The following is a 16,445-nucleotide window of genomic DNA, read 5'->3' as shown; positions in this document are numbered from 1 at the left end:
TATGATTAGTAAAAACTAAATGAAACTCTTTAGGTATTAAATTAAACTAGTAAATACAACTTTATTGCACGGTGTACATATCATCTTAGAGGAGGTTTTCCTAAATTATTAGTCTATTTCTATAAACTACTATAAGATTTTCAAATTGACCAAAATAATAATTATTTTTCTCATCTGGCAAATACTACTTTATAACAAAAACAAACAAAAAACTAAAAAACAAGACTGTATATATATATTTATTTATTTATTAATAAAGTAAATATGATTTTTGAAAAAAATTGTTTAATTATTCTGCATAAATGTTAATGTAGGTTAGGCCATCCAAAAGACAGAGTCAACATTAAGTAATGGTCCAGGATTATACAAATGAGAAATAAATGCAAGGTTTATGGTTCTTCATAAGACAACCAAGGTAAACTGTATTTCAAATTTGTTTCTATAAAAGCATTAAAGATCACTTTTAAAATAGAGTCCATCTTTTCTTTTAAATGGACATAGACTCCTCTGCAATCATATACAAATATAATTAACTTAGCTAGTAGCTTTCTTATTCTTTTATTACAAATACAATTCCTTGCTTCTTTATGCAACCCAACAAAATAAAATATGAGAAAAATATGGACCTTTCTTAATCTACACTGCATTTTAAATTGAAATTGAAAAAAATACAGTTTAGATCATTATGAAACATGGATTTCAGATTTACAGACTACCTGTATCTAACAGGTTATTAGATATGGTCTTTATTTTGGCTGAAATGCAAAAATATGATTAATTTCTTAATAACACATTAGTTAAAAATATTTTTCATTGACAGCAGTGCTAGTCCTAGAACAAAATGTAAGTGAAACTTACATGTAAGTTACTGTCTATTCAATGCCCCAAATATGCAGGTCCTTTGTGTATACATTTGCAAGACAATTGAATGGAGAATCTCACATCTGATCATCTTAAACGCTCCTGTAAACATAGTCAAAATTTGCTTTCTAATAGAAATAAAATTCAAGTAAACACTGTATATTTGATTCAAACTCATCTTACAATTATACTCACTTGTGACACACTGGATCATAACCATTGAATATGTAAAAAGTTTTTAAAAAATCATTTTCATGTAAAGATGCACTAAGCTGTGTAAACATGTTCAATCACTAATATACTGCAGCTGCTCTTTGGTTTGGCATAGTGATATTTTGTCAGAGGACTCAGGTATCAAATCTTCAAGTAAGTCTGTGCACAGGTAAACCAAGACTCCTAATTTGTTTTTAATGGCAATGGCAAGACCTGAAATTCAACCTTGTTTTTCCTCAGTATCATCACAAATGTTCAAGTGTTTGAAGGATGAAAAATAGTAATAATTAGAAATTTTGGCAAGTCTTCATTTTGACCTTTCTCCTCAAACAGTTGATATCAGTAATCAATACCAGTTGAAATACCAAAGAGGCAGCCTTTTCCTGGTTCCTATACCACTGGTAGGCTCTTAATGAATCATCAGTAAAATGTATGAATAAATTCAGCTAGATTATTTAGATTATGGCAAAATGTTGGCTGTAATTAAATCAAAGGTAACTACAGTAAAAGTCTTAAACTGAAAATTTCTGAAAAGGTGTTTGTTTACTATTACTATGCTATTAAAGATATTAAATAACAAATGAGAAGAATTAAGAAAGATTATAATTCCACAAAAGTGCCTGAATAGGTTAAAGGGGAAAATTAAGCTTTTACAATTGTTAGCCAGGTGCATGCAAATCCTCTGATCTAAATATAGATATACAAAAAGGATCAGAACATATCTGAAAATAGTGAAGTACAGATAAACATTTACTCACTCCTTATAATATGCAAACCACCAAACTGACATGTTCTTGGTTGGTAACTGATTTCTCTTAACTCTCATTCTAGTTTTCCAGAATTAAGATTAAAGAATTGAAATGAAGGTAGAAGAAACCATATTATAAGGACTCCAAACTGTTTTCAAAGCTTAATTGTTCCTTTGGTCTAAAGGGGGAAAAAAAATTACTTTTTAAGATTTAATAGCCTGTGGGAATTAGGAAAATCCTTCAAACTATAATCTTGGAACATCAGCTATAAAATTTATGCTAGATTTAAACAGTTATCCCTAGTGTACTGGTTAACATTAGAAGATACTGCTAAAATATTTGTTAGAGGGATGAAAATCAAGGTTATTTTGCAAAATCAGGCATTGCAGAATGTTAGAAATCATCCAGTCCAAAATATTGAGGACCCATACTTCCATTTTACATATATGGAAATTACAGCCTCTGATACTTACTTAAGCTGCTAAGATTTCTCTCTACCCACCTTACTGGAAGCAACCAATCATTTCAAGGATGTGTATCTGATTCAATAGTATAAATGAGGAGTAACATTTCTACATTATCTTTTAATATGATATTGTACTATTCTCTAGAATACAGCACTTCCTGTCATTTAAGTTAAGATTTTAAAAGGAAAAGTGTATCTGGTGAGAATAAACTGCTAATAAGAAGTCAGATTTAAGATTTTGCAGTTAAGAGTAGAATCCACTTCTCAGAGACTGGGACTTTTAAATGACTACTCAGCTTTAGAATTTCTTCCTAAAAGCAGTATTACTCTCAAGTACTGTTCCTACTTTATACTTTAAGTCACTGTTTATAAGTTATAGGATCACTATAAAAAGTTTCAAAGAAAAATTTAGTTATTACTTAAATTGAAATTTAAAAGTCAACTCAACAGCATGTTTTATTCTCAATACATTTAGCACTGAAAAAGAAAAAAAAATTTTTTCCCATACTGGCAATTGAACCCAGGGCCTCATGCATGCTAGGCAAAAACTCTACTACTGCACTAAATCCTCAGCCCTTTTTATTTTATTCTGAGACAGGGTCTTGCTAAATTGCCTGGGCTGACCTCAAACTTGCAATTCTCCTGCCTCAGCCTCCCCAGGAATTGGGATTGGGTGTACTAATACATCTGGCTTGAAAATATTTTTCAACACCTTACAGTATCCTGTCTACCTTTTTCTTTATTTTTCTTTTAGCCACTTCCATCTATCCCTATTGTGCCCAACTTTTCTATATCACAAATACCTTTGTGTTTCCCCTACCCATATAAATAACCCCTGACAGTTCAACAAAAAGTAATAAAAAAAGCATTGTACCCAAAATATTTCTTATACTTCCAAGATTTTTTTAAGCCTTTGGCATATACTATACTACATGGTTGTACTAATGCTTCTAAGCCATCAATAAATTATCCCCATGAATTCTATGTTCTAAATGATTAGATATCTGAATCATTCTGAGTGTTATTATAGCCAACAATAAAAAATTTTATTAAAAATGTTGAAAAGTATAAAATAGTAATTATAAATTAGCAAATACTCAATAAAAAAAGCAGTTATTTTCTTTCTCTTATACAGTACAAGCAACAATAATTTGGATATTATTCACTTTCAGCCACCATTTACCCTAGATATACTTCATTTAAGACAAGTTTTTAGTTTGTGTTTTTGGAGTGAGAACCTATCTGAATACCAAGAAATAATTCTAATATTGTAATTCAGATATCAAAAAAATACTTATGCACATAAGTGATGGCAGAACATATTATAGCATGTCGTAACAGGTATTATTTTCAAAGTAAAATCAAGTCACTTTTGAGCTGTGAGTCAATGTTGCACAAATGGACACTTAAAATTAAGGCATCATTCTGCTTGTAGTGCTCCTGTGGATCCAGCGAACTGTACAAAGGCTTCCTTTTTTAAAAAATATATCTTCTGTTATACTCAAATTATTTCATTCCTTTGATCATTTTCTTGCAAATAAAATTGAAAATATCAGTCGACAATGTGTTTTTATACACCTATGAAAACAGAAACAATTGAATTAGTTAAAATTAGATTTTTTTATTTCTCAAAATATTAAATGGCTCTGTGGACTAAGATATAAAGATGATACTATTATAAGATAGGAAATAAATTCTTTATTGTTACTAAATTTATTTATTTAATTAAAAAAATTTTTTGGCACCAGGTACTAAACCCAGGGGTACTTAACCACTGAGTTATATCCCCAACCCTTTTTATTTTTATTTTGAGATAATATCTCACTAAATTGCTTCGGACCTTGCTAAGTTGCTGAGGCTGGCTTCAAACTCTGGATCCTCCTGCCTCAGCCTCCCGACTTGCTGGGATTACAGGTGTGCACCACAGTGCCCAGCTAATGTTACTAAAGTTTTTTAATTTTTTTTTTTAGTTGTAGGTGGATACATTTATTTATTTTTATGTGGTGCTGAGGATTGAACCCAGTACCTCACAAATGCTAGGCAAGTGCTCTACCACTAAGCTACAACCCCAGTCCCAACTAACTAAATTTAATAAAGATTTTTTAATAAACAGTAAGTAGGGAATAACCCTTTCTTTTCCTAAGGAATCAAGATTAACAGAGGGGGATTCTTTTTTTAAAAATTTATTTATTTATTTTAAGAGGGGAATTCTTATAGTACTTCCTGATGTTAACATGGGAATCATCAGATAAGGTATCTACCTCACCTCTTCAGAGTTTGCTGTAGATGTGGGGAAGTTCCCACAGTGTCCATTAGAGAAACTTCAGCTAGTGATTCTCAACAACCATAAGTTTCAGTCAGTATCCTGCCTACATTAAGAAACAATGTAGAAGCAGTACTGAGTGCCTCTCCAGGAACAAGTGCTGTTCCATAGCTACAGCTTTTGGTGCAAGTCTATGTTTGCACATACACTTAGTTCCTCTTCAGACCACAGCCTACTCTGCCCAATGTGACACTCTGCCAAGCCATCCCAAGCTTGTGATCTCATTCTGTCCTAGGTCCTAGGCTCCAGCTCTACTTGTGGACACAGGCACCAGGTCTGCTGTAAGGACCTGATTAGCCTCTGATGAGCCTGAAATCAAGTAAGCTGATGCTCTGCTAGTTGAGACTCCAGGTGAGATACCTTTGGAAAACTGAACTGCTGGAAAGGAACTGGTACTAACTGTGCACAGTTGTCCTAAGCAGTAAATTTGTGATAATTTGTTACACAGAAACAATCTGTTGGTGTGTCTTTATAAAACTAAATAAATAACATCATGAACATCTTAAATCTTTTTCAGCCTGTAATTATTCTTCTCTGGATCAAATTGTGGGCAAAAAACACCTTAAAAAAAAAAAAACTAATAAGGTACTGTTTACTGAAAAGTTAGTTGTCCACATACCAATCATAAACTATTTCTATTTTTCCTTCATTTATCTATCCAACAAATGTTTTTTTCATTGTGCTAGAAGTAGTAAGAGAAACGAAATTTTGGCATATGTTACCCTCCAGTCTTTCCTATACTATTGTATTGATATAATGAAAAAAAAAAAGCAAATGTTTTGAGGTTATGAAATATGCAAATATAAACTACATTTGCTCAAGGAAATTACCTTTATACTGTCTTACCTTGGTTTTATCAAATGGTTAGTTATGAACAAGTGGTACTCAATTTTCTATTGCCACTGTAACATGATTATTTGTCCCTGTAAGCACATAATTATATATGACATGAAAAAAATATTAAGTTCCTGGCTAAATGATAAAATTGATTACAGTAAAGACAAATATTATGTAAGCACTAAATATGTTTACAGCACAAACCATTTGCCTTCTCTACACAAAGAAGTGAATAAAGAGCATTGTGTCAGAAGTCTAGTTTCATATTTAGCCCCACAGTGTACAACGGCATTAAAGATGTTAAGCAGCAATAATTTAAAAGTCCATAAAATGAATTTTTCCACTTATACAAGATCCTAAAGAAGAGTCTAAACTTACTAATTTAAGAAAATGTTTAAATGCTGCTAAAAGCCAAAGAAATACTTCTTTCTAAAGAAGATAAATTCTGACAGCAAGTTTTTAGTATTATTTCCTAGAGTTGGTACAAATTGATTTTAAGATCTCAAACTTTTTTTTTTAACAGTGCAGGAAGACATGACAATATTATTATTCCTATTAAGAAATACTGCATAGTGGTGCATGCCTGTAATCCCAGTGGCTCAGGAGGCTGAGGCAGGAGGATTGCAAGTTCAAAGCCAGCCTCAGCAAAAGCAAGATGTTAAGCAACTCAGTGAGACCTTGTCTCTAAATAAAATACAAAATAGGGCTGGGGAATGTGGCTCAGTGGCTGAGTGCCCCCAAGTTCAATCCCTGATACTCCCCCCACCACCCCCAAAAAAAGAAACACCTCAGACATGTATTCAGCTAGTTAAGTAAACCCAGATCTGATTAAAAATCCCACTTCAATTTTATCAACTACTCTATAATTTATGAAGTGAGTCATTAAGAAAGGTTAAAACAAGAGGGGGGAGGTGTAGCTAAGTGATAAAGCACTTGCCTAGCACCTGTATGGCCTTGGGTTTGAGCCTAGAACTATATAGAAAAATAAAGCACATTCAGTGTATCTTTTATTTTGTGGGGGCGAGGAGAGTGTTGGGGGTGGAACCCAGGCCCTCATGCATGCTAGGAGAGTGCTGTACCTCTAAAAGTACATCCTAGTCCCCATATTCCTTTAAAATATTTTTGAGACAGGGTCTTGCTAAATTGCCTAGGCTGGCCTTGACCTATAGTTTCTCCTGCCTCAGCTTCTCAAATAGTTAGGATTACAGGTGGGCCTTACCACATTGGGTCCAGTGCACTCTTAAAGAGTACTATAATTTTTAAAAATTATTTTCAATAAGTATGAGCTAGAATCCTAAATAATAGTTATTTAGAACATTATTTGAAATAGCGTATGTCAAAAGGACTTTCCACACTACTGAAGAAATGTGTGGTTGGAAAACAAAAAAAACAGCTGAATGCAATAAAAAACATTATACCTGCCTTTCTCTGCCCCCTTTCCTCACAGAAGCCGCCAATAAACACAAACATCCCATTTATAAGACATTTTATTACAGTTTCACATTTCAGTATTTCAAAATATCACAGTTTTGTTTTTTCAACATTTATTAAATCTGTTGCTTTTCATTTGAACCAAATAGGTGAAGCAGTGTTTTCAGGTGAGAATTATTACCTGATCTGACAACACCTTCTTCAGCTCCATTCTCTAGCCATTGAGATTCATTGTCCAACAAACGGTTTTTTGATTCACTAAGTGGTCTGATAGGAAAAGGTTGATTTGAGCCAATACTGAAAAGAGGAACAAATAACTTAGTAAATTGTTTAATGCTCAATTAAGGATACTTAATAAATTAATAAGCAGCATATTAGTATTCCTTCTCCTAAATATGTGAGAGCAACTCATGAGATCTCAGCCATCTGAAAAAGCCACCTTGAAAAGGAAAATATGCCCACGGACCCCCCCCACCCCAATGAAATGGCTCTCTGGACCCAAGAATCTGTATTCTAAAACTGCAAATGAAACAATTAGACAAAAGAAAAAAGCTTCAGAGGCCAGTCTGAAAAGTTTTAACACTATGTTAATTAGGTGCCATAAGGTAGTATGAGGACAGGTGAGGAGCTATGTCTGTGGCCAGTACAAAAAAATTACCTGTCATTTCCCAAGTTTTCTGCTTTCTACCTCGCCAGTTTAGATCTAAGGGGAAAAAATGATTTAGTGATTTAGCGTAGACTTATTTTTCTAGCTAAGAGAACCAGGGAAGGAGGGGAATGGAGGAAGGAAAGGAGGAAAAGGAATAAAAATTTATTTGGTGTCTGATGTGGGCCAGAGAGTGTGCTAGGCACTATAAATGTGTATGTATGCACATCATTTTGACCCTTTCAGTAACCCCTGGAGGCAAGTCTCATTATCTTCATTTTACAGAGACAGAAACTGAGGCTCAGATAGTTTCAATGACTTGTTCAGAGACTACAATAAATGTTAGAACTCTAAGTTCTAAGGCCTTAGGTTGTAGGTTCTAAGGCCTATGTCTTCTAATATTAACATATTAGTTTGGAACTTATGACCCCTCCTCCTCTATAATCTATTTCTATCATAAATATGGCTCAACTATTTCACTTTGGCAGAATTTTCTCTAGATTCTTTAAAATTTCATTTAAATTGAACTATTTTACGGAATTGATGAAAATTTGCTTACTATACAAATATTATGAGAAAAAAATTCCTTAAGATGAATAAGAAAAAAATGTTTGAATCCTCATTATTTTGATAGTATAGCTAAAAACCTACTTATTATAATAAAATGGTAACTAGTATAATGACTAATTTCTTTGAAAAATACCTCACTTTTTAGGAAGATGCACCATATTTATTTGCTTCCTAGTTTGCCCAGACATTTCCAACATTTTGTGATTGTCCTAGTTTTAAATTTTTTTTTTCTTTCAGTAGTGGGATTGAACTCATGGCCTCACATGTTCCAGTAAAGAGCTCTATCACTGAGCCACATCCCCAGCCTGCATATTAGGCACATATACATATTAAACATCAGTTAAAAACTTTAAATAGAATTTTTTTCTTATCTATGGTGGCTTACTGGATTATTGTTGTATATATTCATAAGATATGTATGTATAACACAAGTATACAGTTGTTTAGCAAAGAAAAACTTAGGGACAAAAAAAGCACACCTTCTGGAATGTTCACTTTGGCCTGTAGAAGCTTGTTCTGGATCCATCCCAACAAGGCGAGTTGGAAAACTGCAACCATCACCCAAACTGCATAATGAGAAATAGTGATAACCTGAATCATATTAAGTTATTCAAAGTGGTCAAATTTAATGTCTTTCAGGAACATGAGAGAAAGAAATGTTCTTTTCAGAGAATAATTCCTAGGATTTCTAATTTAGAAGGCTTCTACCTCCATTGAAGGCTCTTTTATTTCTAACTATATGTAAATTATAAAAGAATCTACTAAGATCTACTAAAGATCATGATGCCTAGTTTACACCTCAAACAGAACTATTCAAGTATGTGGATAATTGAGTTTTCATTATAATCATTTAAGACATCATCCAGGCTAAATGAAATTCAAGATATAAGTTCCACATGTTTATTCATTCAACAACATTCATTAAACAAATATCTAGGGCTGGGGATATAGCTCAGTACAGGACTCCTTGAATGGGTGAGTTCCTGGGTTGGTTCTCTAGTTAACCATTTCACTACAAAACAATAAAAACCCCAATGTCATAGGTATCTGTTGAATACCTATGATATTCTGGGTAATATTTTACACACTAGGGTTATAACAGTGAACAAAAGAAAATCTCTATCTTCAAGAAGTTTACAGCCAAAAAAGGTTAAGTTATATCTTACTTTCACTTTTTTTTTTTTTTTTAAATATGGAGCTTCATGAATTTGTATGTCATCCCTGTGCAGGGACCATGCTAATCTTCTCCATATTATTCCAATTTTAGTATATGTGCTTAACGTACCACAACTGTATACAACAGAGACTTCACTTTTAGCCAAGAGAGAATAACTGGTAAATTTGCCCATAGTCTTAAACAGCCAGAAACTGGACAGCATACAAAATAACTTTTTAAAAAACAGAACAGGACTGTGGTCTCAGAAAGAAAAAAAAAAATAAAAGAAGTGAGTCCCAGCTTTTTGCCAGAACCTCATCATCAGGAGGGGAATCCAAGCAAAGTAAGGTAGTTATACTGCATTGAGGTAACAGAGATGGGAGCTTTGAGAAGCCAAGTGGCAAGAATTTATAAGACATAGCTGAGAAAGAGGAAGACACACAGAAAAATGGCTACAGATATATCCACATACTGTACTTGAATCTTTTTGATGAACAGTAAGCTACACAGGTGAACTGGGAAAAGAACATTGGGAAGTGTAAGTTGAACAGATTCACAGTTTCCACAAGGAGGCAATAAAATTGACCAGCCAGAAAACAGAGATCTCACTGAACACATAGTTTTGAAAGAAACCCCACCTTTATTATAGCATTAAACTAGCTGCACAGAAAATGCTATGCTGGATCCATCCTAGTGAAGCTTAAAATAAATCTCAAAAATCCCAAACTGAGCCTGACATGATGGTGCATGCCTGTAATCCCAGTAGCTCGGGAGGTTGAGACAGGAGGATCACAATTTAAAATCAGCTTCAGCAATTTAATGAGGCCCATCTCTAAAGTAAATACTAAGAAAAAGGTCTGCAGATGTGGCTTGGTGGTTAAGCACCCCTGGGTTCAATCCCCAGTACCAAAACAAACAGCAACAACAATCCCAAGCTGAAACAAAGGTACCCACCTGCCAAAACAAAATTCAATTCTTTATACAGACAATAAAATCTAGATACTCAGCAAAATAGCATTCAAAATGTCACCAGCCAATAGAAAGTTACTAGGCATAAAAAGCAGCAGAAAATGTGATCTCACAGCTAAGGGGGGGGGGGTGGAGGTGCAAATCAATAGAAAAGAATCAGAAAATCAGCAATTTCAATGAAAGACTTCAAAACAGTGACTATAAATGTGAACTTAAAGGAAAAGTGGATACACAGAAAATAAATATGATATAAAAAAGAACCAAACTGATATTCTTAAGCTGAAAAATGCAACATCTATAATGAAAAAGTTATTGGATAAATTTACCAACACAGTAGACAATGTAGAAGAAGAGATCCATGAATTTATAGATAAAACAAGAGAAACTAACCAAGATGGAGCAAACACAGAAAAGAAGATTAGGGAACAAGGATAGAACAGCAAATCAGAAAATGACTTGTGGGTCACTACAAAGCAATTTAACATATATATACTTGAGAGTAGGGAAAAAAAAAGCTGTTGGGGAAAGGGAATAAAAGAGTGCAGTAGGCAAAAGAATAAAACCACACAAATAAAAAATATAAAACTAAAACAGAACAACTAAAGACATAATCAATAAAAATTTTTGAATCTGATGAAAACCATAAATTTACAAATTCAAGGAGCCTTAAAGATCACTAGGTAGAATAAACACCAAGAAATATCATCATGTTCAAACTGCTTAAAACCAGTGGGAAAGTTAAAATTTTAGAACCATGGGGGTGTTCTGACAGTAATTTGCAAATTGCAGAATATAACAGAAACATATCTTTAAAGAAAGGGAGGGAAAAAAAAACCATGAATTCATTGATTAGAGAAAATAACAATTAGTCCTATTCCAAACACTGGGAATAGAAAAATCTTGAACACATGAGACAATTCATAAAGTAAACAAAAGGAAGTAATGAATCTGAGTACATAGCAATAAGATCTATAAAAAATGAAACATACAAAGATGGAACAAAAATGTACATTAACTAAGCTGTGGAAAACCCTTCAGAATAACTCATACGTAGTTGATGATGCTGCAGTAATAAGAAAGAAGATAAAAGAAAAAATGGTTAACAATTTTTCCGATATTGATGAAAACTATAAAACCAAGGCAAGAAGGTCAACTAATCCAAGCACAAGAAACACGAAGAAAATTAAACCAAGGTTTGCCATAATCAAACTTCATCAAAGTAATAACAACCAAAAAAAAGACACATTATATAGAAAGTGAAAAAGTAAGAGTGACCACAAACTTCTCAAAAGAAAAAATGCAAGTCAGGAGACAGTGAAACAACATCTATAATTCTATCAAGAAGAAATGTCCTTCACAAATGAAATCCAAATAAGTCATTTTCAGCCTCACAAAAAAAGGCAAGTTGGTTAATTAAGGAAAACCCCTATGACTCATACCAATCTGCCACACCAATTTCAAATTTCCCTCCCTTTTCTATAAAGTCTTTGGTATATAGATGGCCTAAAGGAGCTGGGAATTACAGGGAGAAATGAAAATTCAATCAACTTGACATATTTTTCTTTTATCCTTGAGGTAAAACTGCATATGTGTTTGGTTTTCTTTTTCTTTTTCTGAATGAAGTGTTTTTAAAACAAGCTCTGCCAAGTTTTATTAAAGAAAAATTTTACATGTTTTACTTTTCACCAGTCTGTTCTGGCACCCTTCTAATGATATAAGAATCACCTGGATCAATGATAGACAGTGTGCACACTCTGTAGTATTTTCCACATGCTGTGCCCAATTCAATATTATTGCCACTGTAGTGATGGACACCAGTTTTGGCCAACATGGCATAGTACTCTATTTCAGATTTCCTCAAAGTGGACAATTGTTGGAGAGGATGACCAATTTCGCTTTGCCCTGTCTGATCATCTTCAGAGTTTGCTTGTAGCCAAGTACATACTTTCCTCTTTTCAAAACAAGATGGAGCCAAGAGTTGATCGACTCCAGAGACTTTTTCGTCTTTTTTGTGGCCACCATCTTCCTGCCTTAGATGCAGGAGGGCCCCCCACCAAGAGCAGCCATCAAGATGGCGGGAGAGCTAGAAAGGAAGGCATGTTTGGTTTTCTTTAAGAATGAAAAACACATAATTCACATCTGTGATGGAATCTTTGTAGCTATGGGTGAGAGGTGTAAATTCTTAAGAGTCTTTATTTTAGTTTATTTTCTTTCTTTTGATTTTTTTTTAGTTATCGATGGACACAGTAACTTTATCTTTATTTATTTTTTATGTGGTGCTGAGGATTGAACCCAGGGCCTCACATATGCAAGGCAAGAAGGCAAGCACTCTACCACTGAGCTACAAATCCAGCCCATGTTTTTCTTCTTTTCTTTTCTTTTCTTTTTTTTTTTTTTTTTTGATGCTGGGGATTGAACCCAGGGCCTTGTGCATGCGAAGCAAGCATTTTACCAACTGACTATATATCCAGCCCTTCTTTCTTTTTTAGTTGCCAATTGACCTTTATTTTATTTATTTATATGTGGTGCTGAGAATCAAACCCACTGCCTCACACATGCTAGGCAAGCACTCTGCCACTGACCCATAATCCCAGCCCGCAGTTTATTTTCATTTGGAAGGAAAAAGTGATTCTTATTGTTTTACAAGTCATCTTTTTTTTCCACTTTCCATTCAAATATTTGTTCAAACTTTACTGTTTATCTAATAAAAACATTTTATATGCAATCAATGTATTTGAATTTTCATTTCAAGGCTTGTAAAAATGTCACAATGTATTATATTCTCTGAATGAATCTTCAGATATTTTACCAGAGATATTGATTACACAGACTCCATAATTTCTCAGAACTACATTTTATAAATTACCTTGTAAATATTGGAAGTAACCAATATTTCTTTTCATCACCAAAGACTTGTCTCCAGTTTTTACTGTATCCAAGAGAGAAACCATGTGCATCAACTCCATATGAAAATGTGGGTGTACGAAATGATTCTGTTAAAAGAAAAAAAAAAAACTACATATATACTAATTAACCTATTTAAAAAATTATAATTATTTGTGTCTTTGACAAGAAAAAGTATAAAACTTCAACATAAAAAACTATAAATACCATTTAAATAAATACTTGAAGCAATTAAAAGAAAAACTAGAATAATATGAGGTGAGAGATATGGCAATTATCCTAATCTGATCATCATTATACTTTTCATACATTTATTGAAATGTCACACTATATTTCATAAATATACAATTACTATGTGTCAATTAAAAATAAAATATTTTTAAAAGATAAATTTCTGAAACTTATTTGGGAAAAAGTACATTTTTCATCAATCATATAAAATAACATGTCAAAATATAATTATCTGGTATTACTGAAAAATCTAATAAAGTATGTTATATCTTACTTTACTTGACTTCTATTTTTAAAAGATACTTCCAACTTTACTCACCATTTATGAACTTCTTACTATGTTCCTGATATCACAGTATCAAGTATTTGGGACTCAAAGATAAAATGAGACAAAATTTCTATCAAAGAACCTACAGTCTAACAAAACTACATGTGAGAAGCACTAGGGACACAGAGTTCCCTAGGGACACAGAGGTGAAAGAACCCAATTTTATCTAAATAGGGACCTATGTGGGTCTTGAGGGGTCTTGATAGAAGAAGGTGAAAGATGGAGATGGTGGCACTTGATCATGATTATCTTGAAAACCAAGTAAGGGAATGAAGCAGAAGGTGGTTATAGACCATTATTTCAACCTTGGTTGTAAAGTGACATAGAGTGAGGTCTAGAGAAAGATAAATGTTTTATGAGTTTTATATCTTTAAAAACATAATGTGCTTCAGCATATTTTATAAGCTAAGGATAATGAGAAGAAGCCATGGCATTGGGAGAAACTGATGAAAGAGTAAAATTGAAGGAAAGGATCCCAGAAGAGATGAGAAGGCATTTAAAAATTAATTTTTTTTTTGTACTGGGGATTGAACTCGGGTGGGGGGGGGGGGGAACTCGACCACTGAGCCACATCCCCAGCCCTATTTTTTTGTATTTTATTTAGAGATAGGATCTCACTGAGTTGCATAGTGCCTTGCTTTTGCTGAGGCTGGCTTTGAACTTGCAGTCCTCCTGCCTCAGCCTCCTGAGCTGCTGGGTCTAAAGAAAAATTTTGAACAAGAGAAAAGACATCTTTCCTCAAAAGTTATGTGGAAAGTGACAATGAAAGGAGAAATGTTTGTAGAAGGCTAGAAAGGTGTGAAGACAAGAGTTCACTTATGACTTCTAATTTTTCTGCGAAGGACTAACAAATGGATAAGAAGAGTAGGAAGAATGGTGATAATCTGGAATTATATCATGGGCAACAGGTGAAGAACCTCACCAGAAATGCATGACATTACAGTCAAACAGATTTGAGGGTTCCAGTGAGATCTGAGACCTTCAATCTGTAATTATAATATTTTCTATGGAATTAAGGTTTCTTTGATCTGTCAACAGTCCTGCTATTCATGTGGATAAAGTAGATGGTTAGAAAACCCAGGTCATGGATTAGCAAAGGAATCATGGGAGAAACCTAGGGACAGAAGATATAAGAATGCTGTGAAGAGTTGCTGAAGTCATTTTATCATAGGATATAAAATGGCCAATGGTAAGAAATGAAACTAGAAGAGAAAGAAAATCTCATGAGAAGTGTTGGATAATGGAGCACTCAGTAACATAAAAAAGGCTACAAGATTGTAGTCAGAAAATGAAATACTGAAGTTTAAAATTTCATATTCAGAAGTTCTTCAGTTCCAAGTGATTCGATGTGTGCTTTATGGGAATAAGCAGCCAACAGAACTGAAGAGATTACTTTGTTTGAGATAACAGCATTAGTTTGAATATAGAAATTCATTAAACATGGAAAAATGGCTTTGTGGTGGGTAAGTGACAATTATGATGAAAGGCATAGATGATATAGCAGAATAAAGTACTCTCAAAAACAGAAGAATAGGGCTGCGGTTGTTGTTCAGTGGTAGGGCGCTTGCATAGCATGTATGAGGCACTGGGTTTAATCCTCAGCCATCGCATGCAAATAAATAAATAAATAAAGGTATTGTGTCCATCTATAATCAAAAAAAAAAAAAGGACATAAGAATAAAAATCTGGATGAACAGTAGAACACTAGCCAAAGACACAGGGTTCGGGAAGATGAGACTATGAAGAAAATGGTATGCTAAGGCAATGTGTTTTTCAATGTGTGGTCATATAATCAATTTAGTTGATTACAAACTAGATCACAAAATGAGTGCCATGTACGTAGTTCACATTAATGACATTTTGTGAAATTCTTGCTTATTTATATAATTTTAAGTATTTTACATATGTACTAAGTCAAGATATTCAATGATGTGTTTCTTACTGTGGTCACTGACAAAAAATTTTGAAAAGGTGTCACTTTAGCCCTGGCCACCAGTGGTTGAGAGGCAGAGCAGGGATACCCTTGGTAGCCTTATGAACACAGTGCTGCAAATGGTGTAGAGCCCGAAGCTACGACCTAAGGCCTGTATTCAGCCCCAGGTCCACTGTGCCGTGCCTACCACGGCCCTGGTGGCTGAGGGTGGGCGCTGTTTAGATGCTGCACATGGGACCTACTCTGCCTCTCATGTGTAAATTCCTTGAGGAACATGAATGGATAACTACAGAAAATGGTATTGGAATAGTTAGGAAATCAGCATTTTGGCACAGGAAGTTCTGGGAAATGTTGTTTACCGGAGTCTGCCTGAAATTGGAAGAAAATTGAAACAACAAAAAGAGTTTGTGCTTTGAAAAGTGTGAGAGTTGCCAGAGAACTCTTTTTCCTCTATCAGGAGAAGAAATTGAAATTAATGAGGCACCTGAAGAAAATCTAGAGTTTGTGAACAAATCTTATATAAAGATGATTGGTTGATGAAGATGATACTGAGTGACCCTTCAGAACTAAATGATCTACTGAGCGAAGAAGCATATGAGAAATATGTAAAATCTATTAGAGTGAAAATGGTACCCCATTACTTCAGCATAGTTGTCTTAAATTAGTGGGAGAGAAAAGACTTTTAAAAAAGAAACTACTCTTAACACTGTAACTGGAAAAAGATACCCTGAACTTGCCAATGACTGCAGATAAACACAACTGTATCATTTTTACAGATCTTTATGATTTTTAGAGTAGGCTTTAGACTCTGGTATCAGAATTCACATA

General features: G+C 33.9%; 1 protein-coding gene and 1 pseudogene across 6 annotated transcripts in view; both read right to left on the bottom strand.

Moving 5' to 3' along the window:
* Window positions 1–230: 230 nt before the first annotated feature.
* ZDHHC20 (zDHHC palmitoyltransferase 20) overlaps window positions 231–16,445 on the bottom strand; it is a 76,065-nt gene continuing 59,850 nt past the window's right edge. For 3 of the 5 annotated variants that reach the window (XM_081304078.1, XM_081304080.1, XM_081304081.1), the window contains 5 exons: window positions 13,088–13,214; window positions 8,576–8,662; window positions 7,062–7,177; window positions 5,459–5,535; window positions 231–3,867 (listed from right to left, as the gene is read on the bottom strand). In XM_081304078.1, coding sequence (XP_081160204.1) covers window positions 5,498–5,535; window positions 7,062–7,177; window positions 8,576–8,662; window positions 13,088–13,214 — 368 coding nt within the window. In that variant the 3' untranslated portion in view covers window positions 231–3,867; window positions 5,459–5,497. Of the gene's footprint in view, window positions 3,868–5,458; window positions 5,536–7,061; window positions 7,178–7,538; window positions 7,584–8,575; window positions 8,663–13,087; window positions 13,215–16,445 lie in introns of all 5 variants that reach the window. The other 2 variants (XR_014023286.1, XM_081304079.1) reach the window with 2 other exon arrangements.
* LOC308654530 (large ribosomal subunit protein eL30-like) lies at window positions 11,688–12,272 on the bottom strand (annotated as a pseudogene). Its single transcript has one exon. The product of its transcript is annotated as a large ribosomal subunit protein eL30-like (transcript).

This window comes from Spermophilus citellus, assembly GCF_964194105.1.
Source record: "Spermophilus citellus genome assembly, chromosome: 1".
Classification (NCBI taxonomy): domain Eukaryota; kingdom Metazoa; phylum Chordata; class Mammalia; order Rodentia; family Sciuridae; genus Spermophilus; species Spermophilus citellus.
Note: the sequence above shows the minus strand (reverse complement) of the source record. Positions and strands in the feature narration are given on the sequence as shown.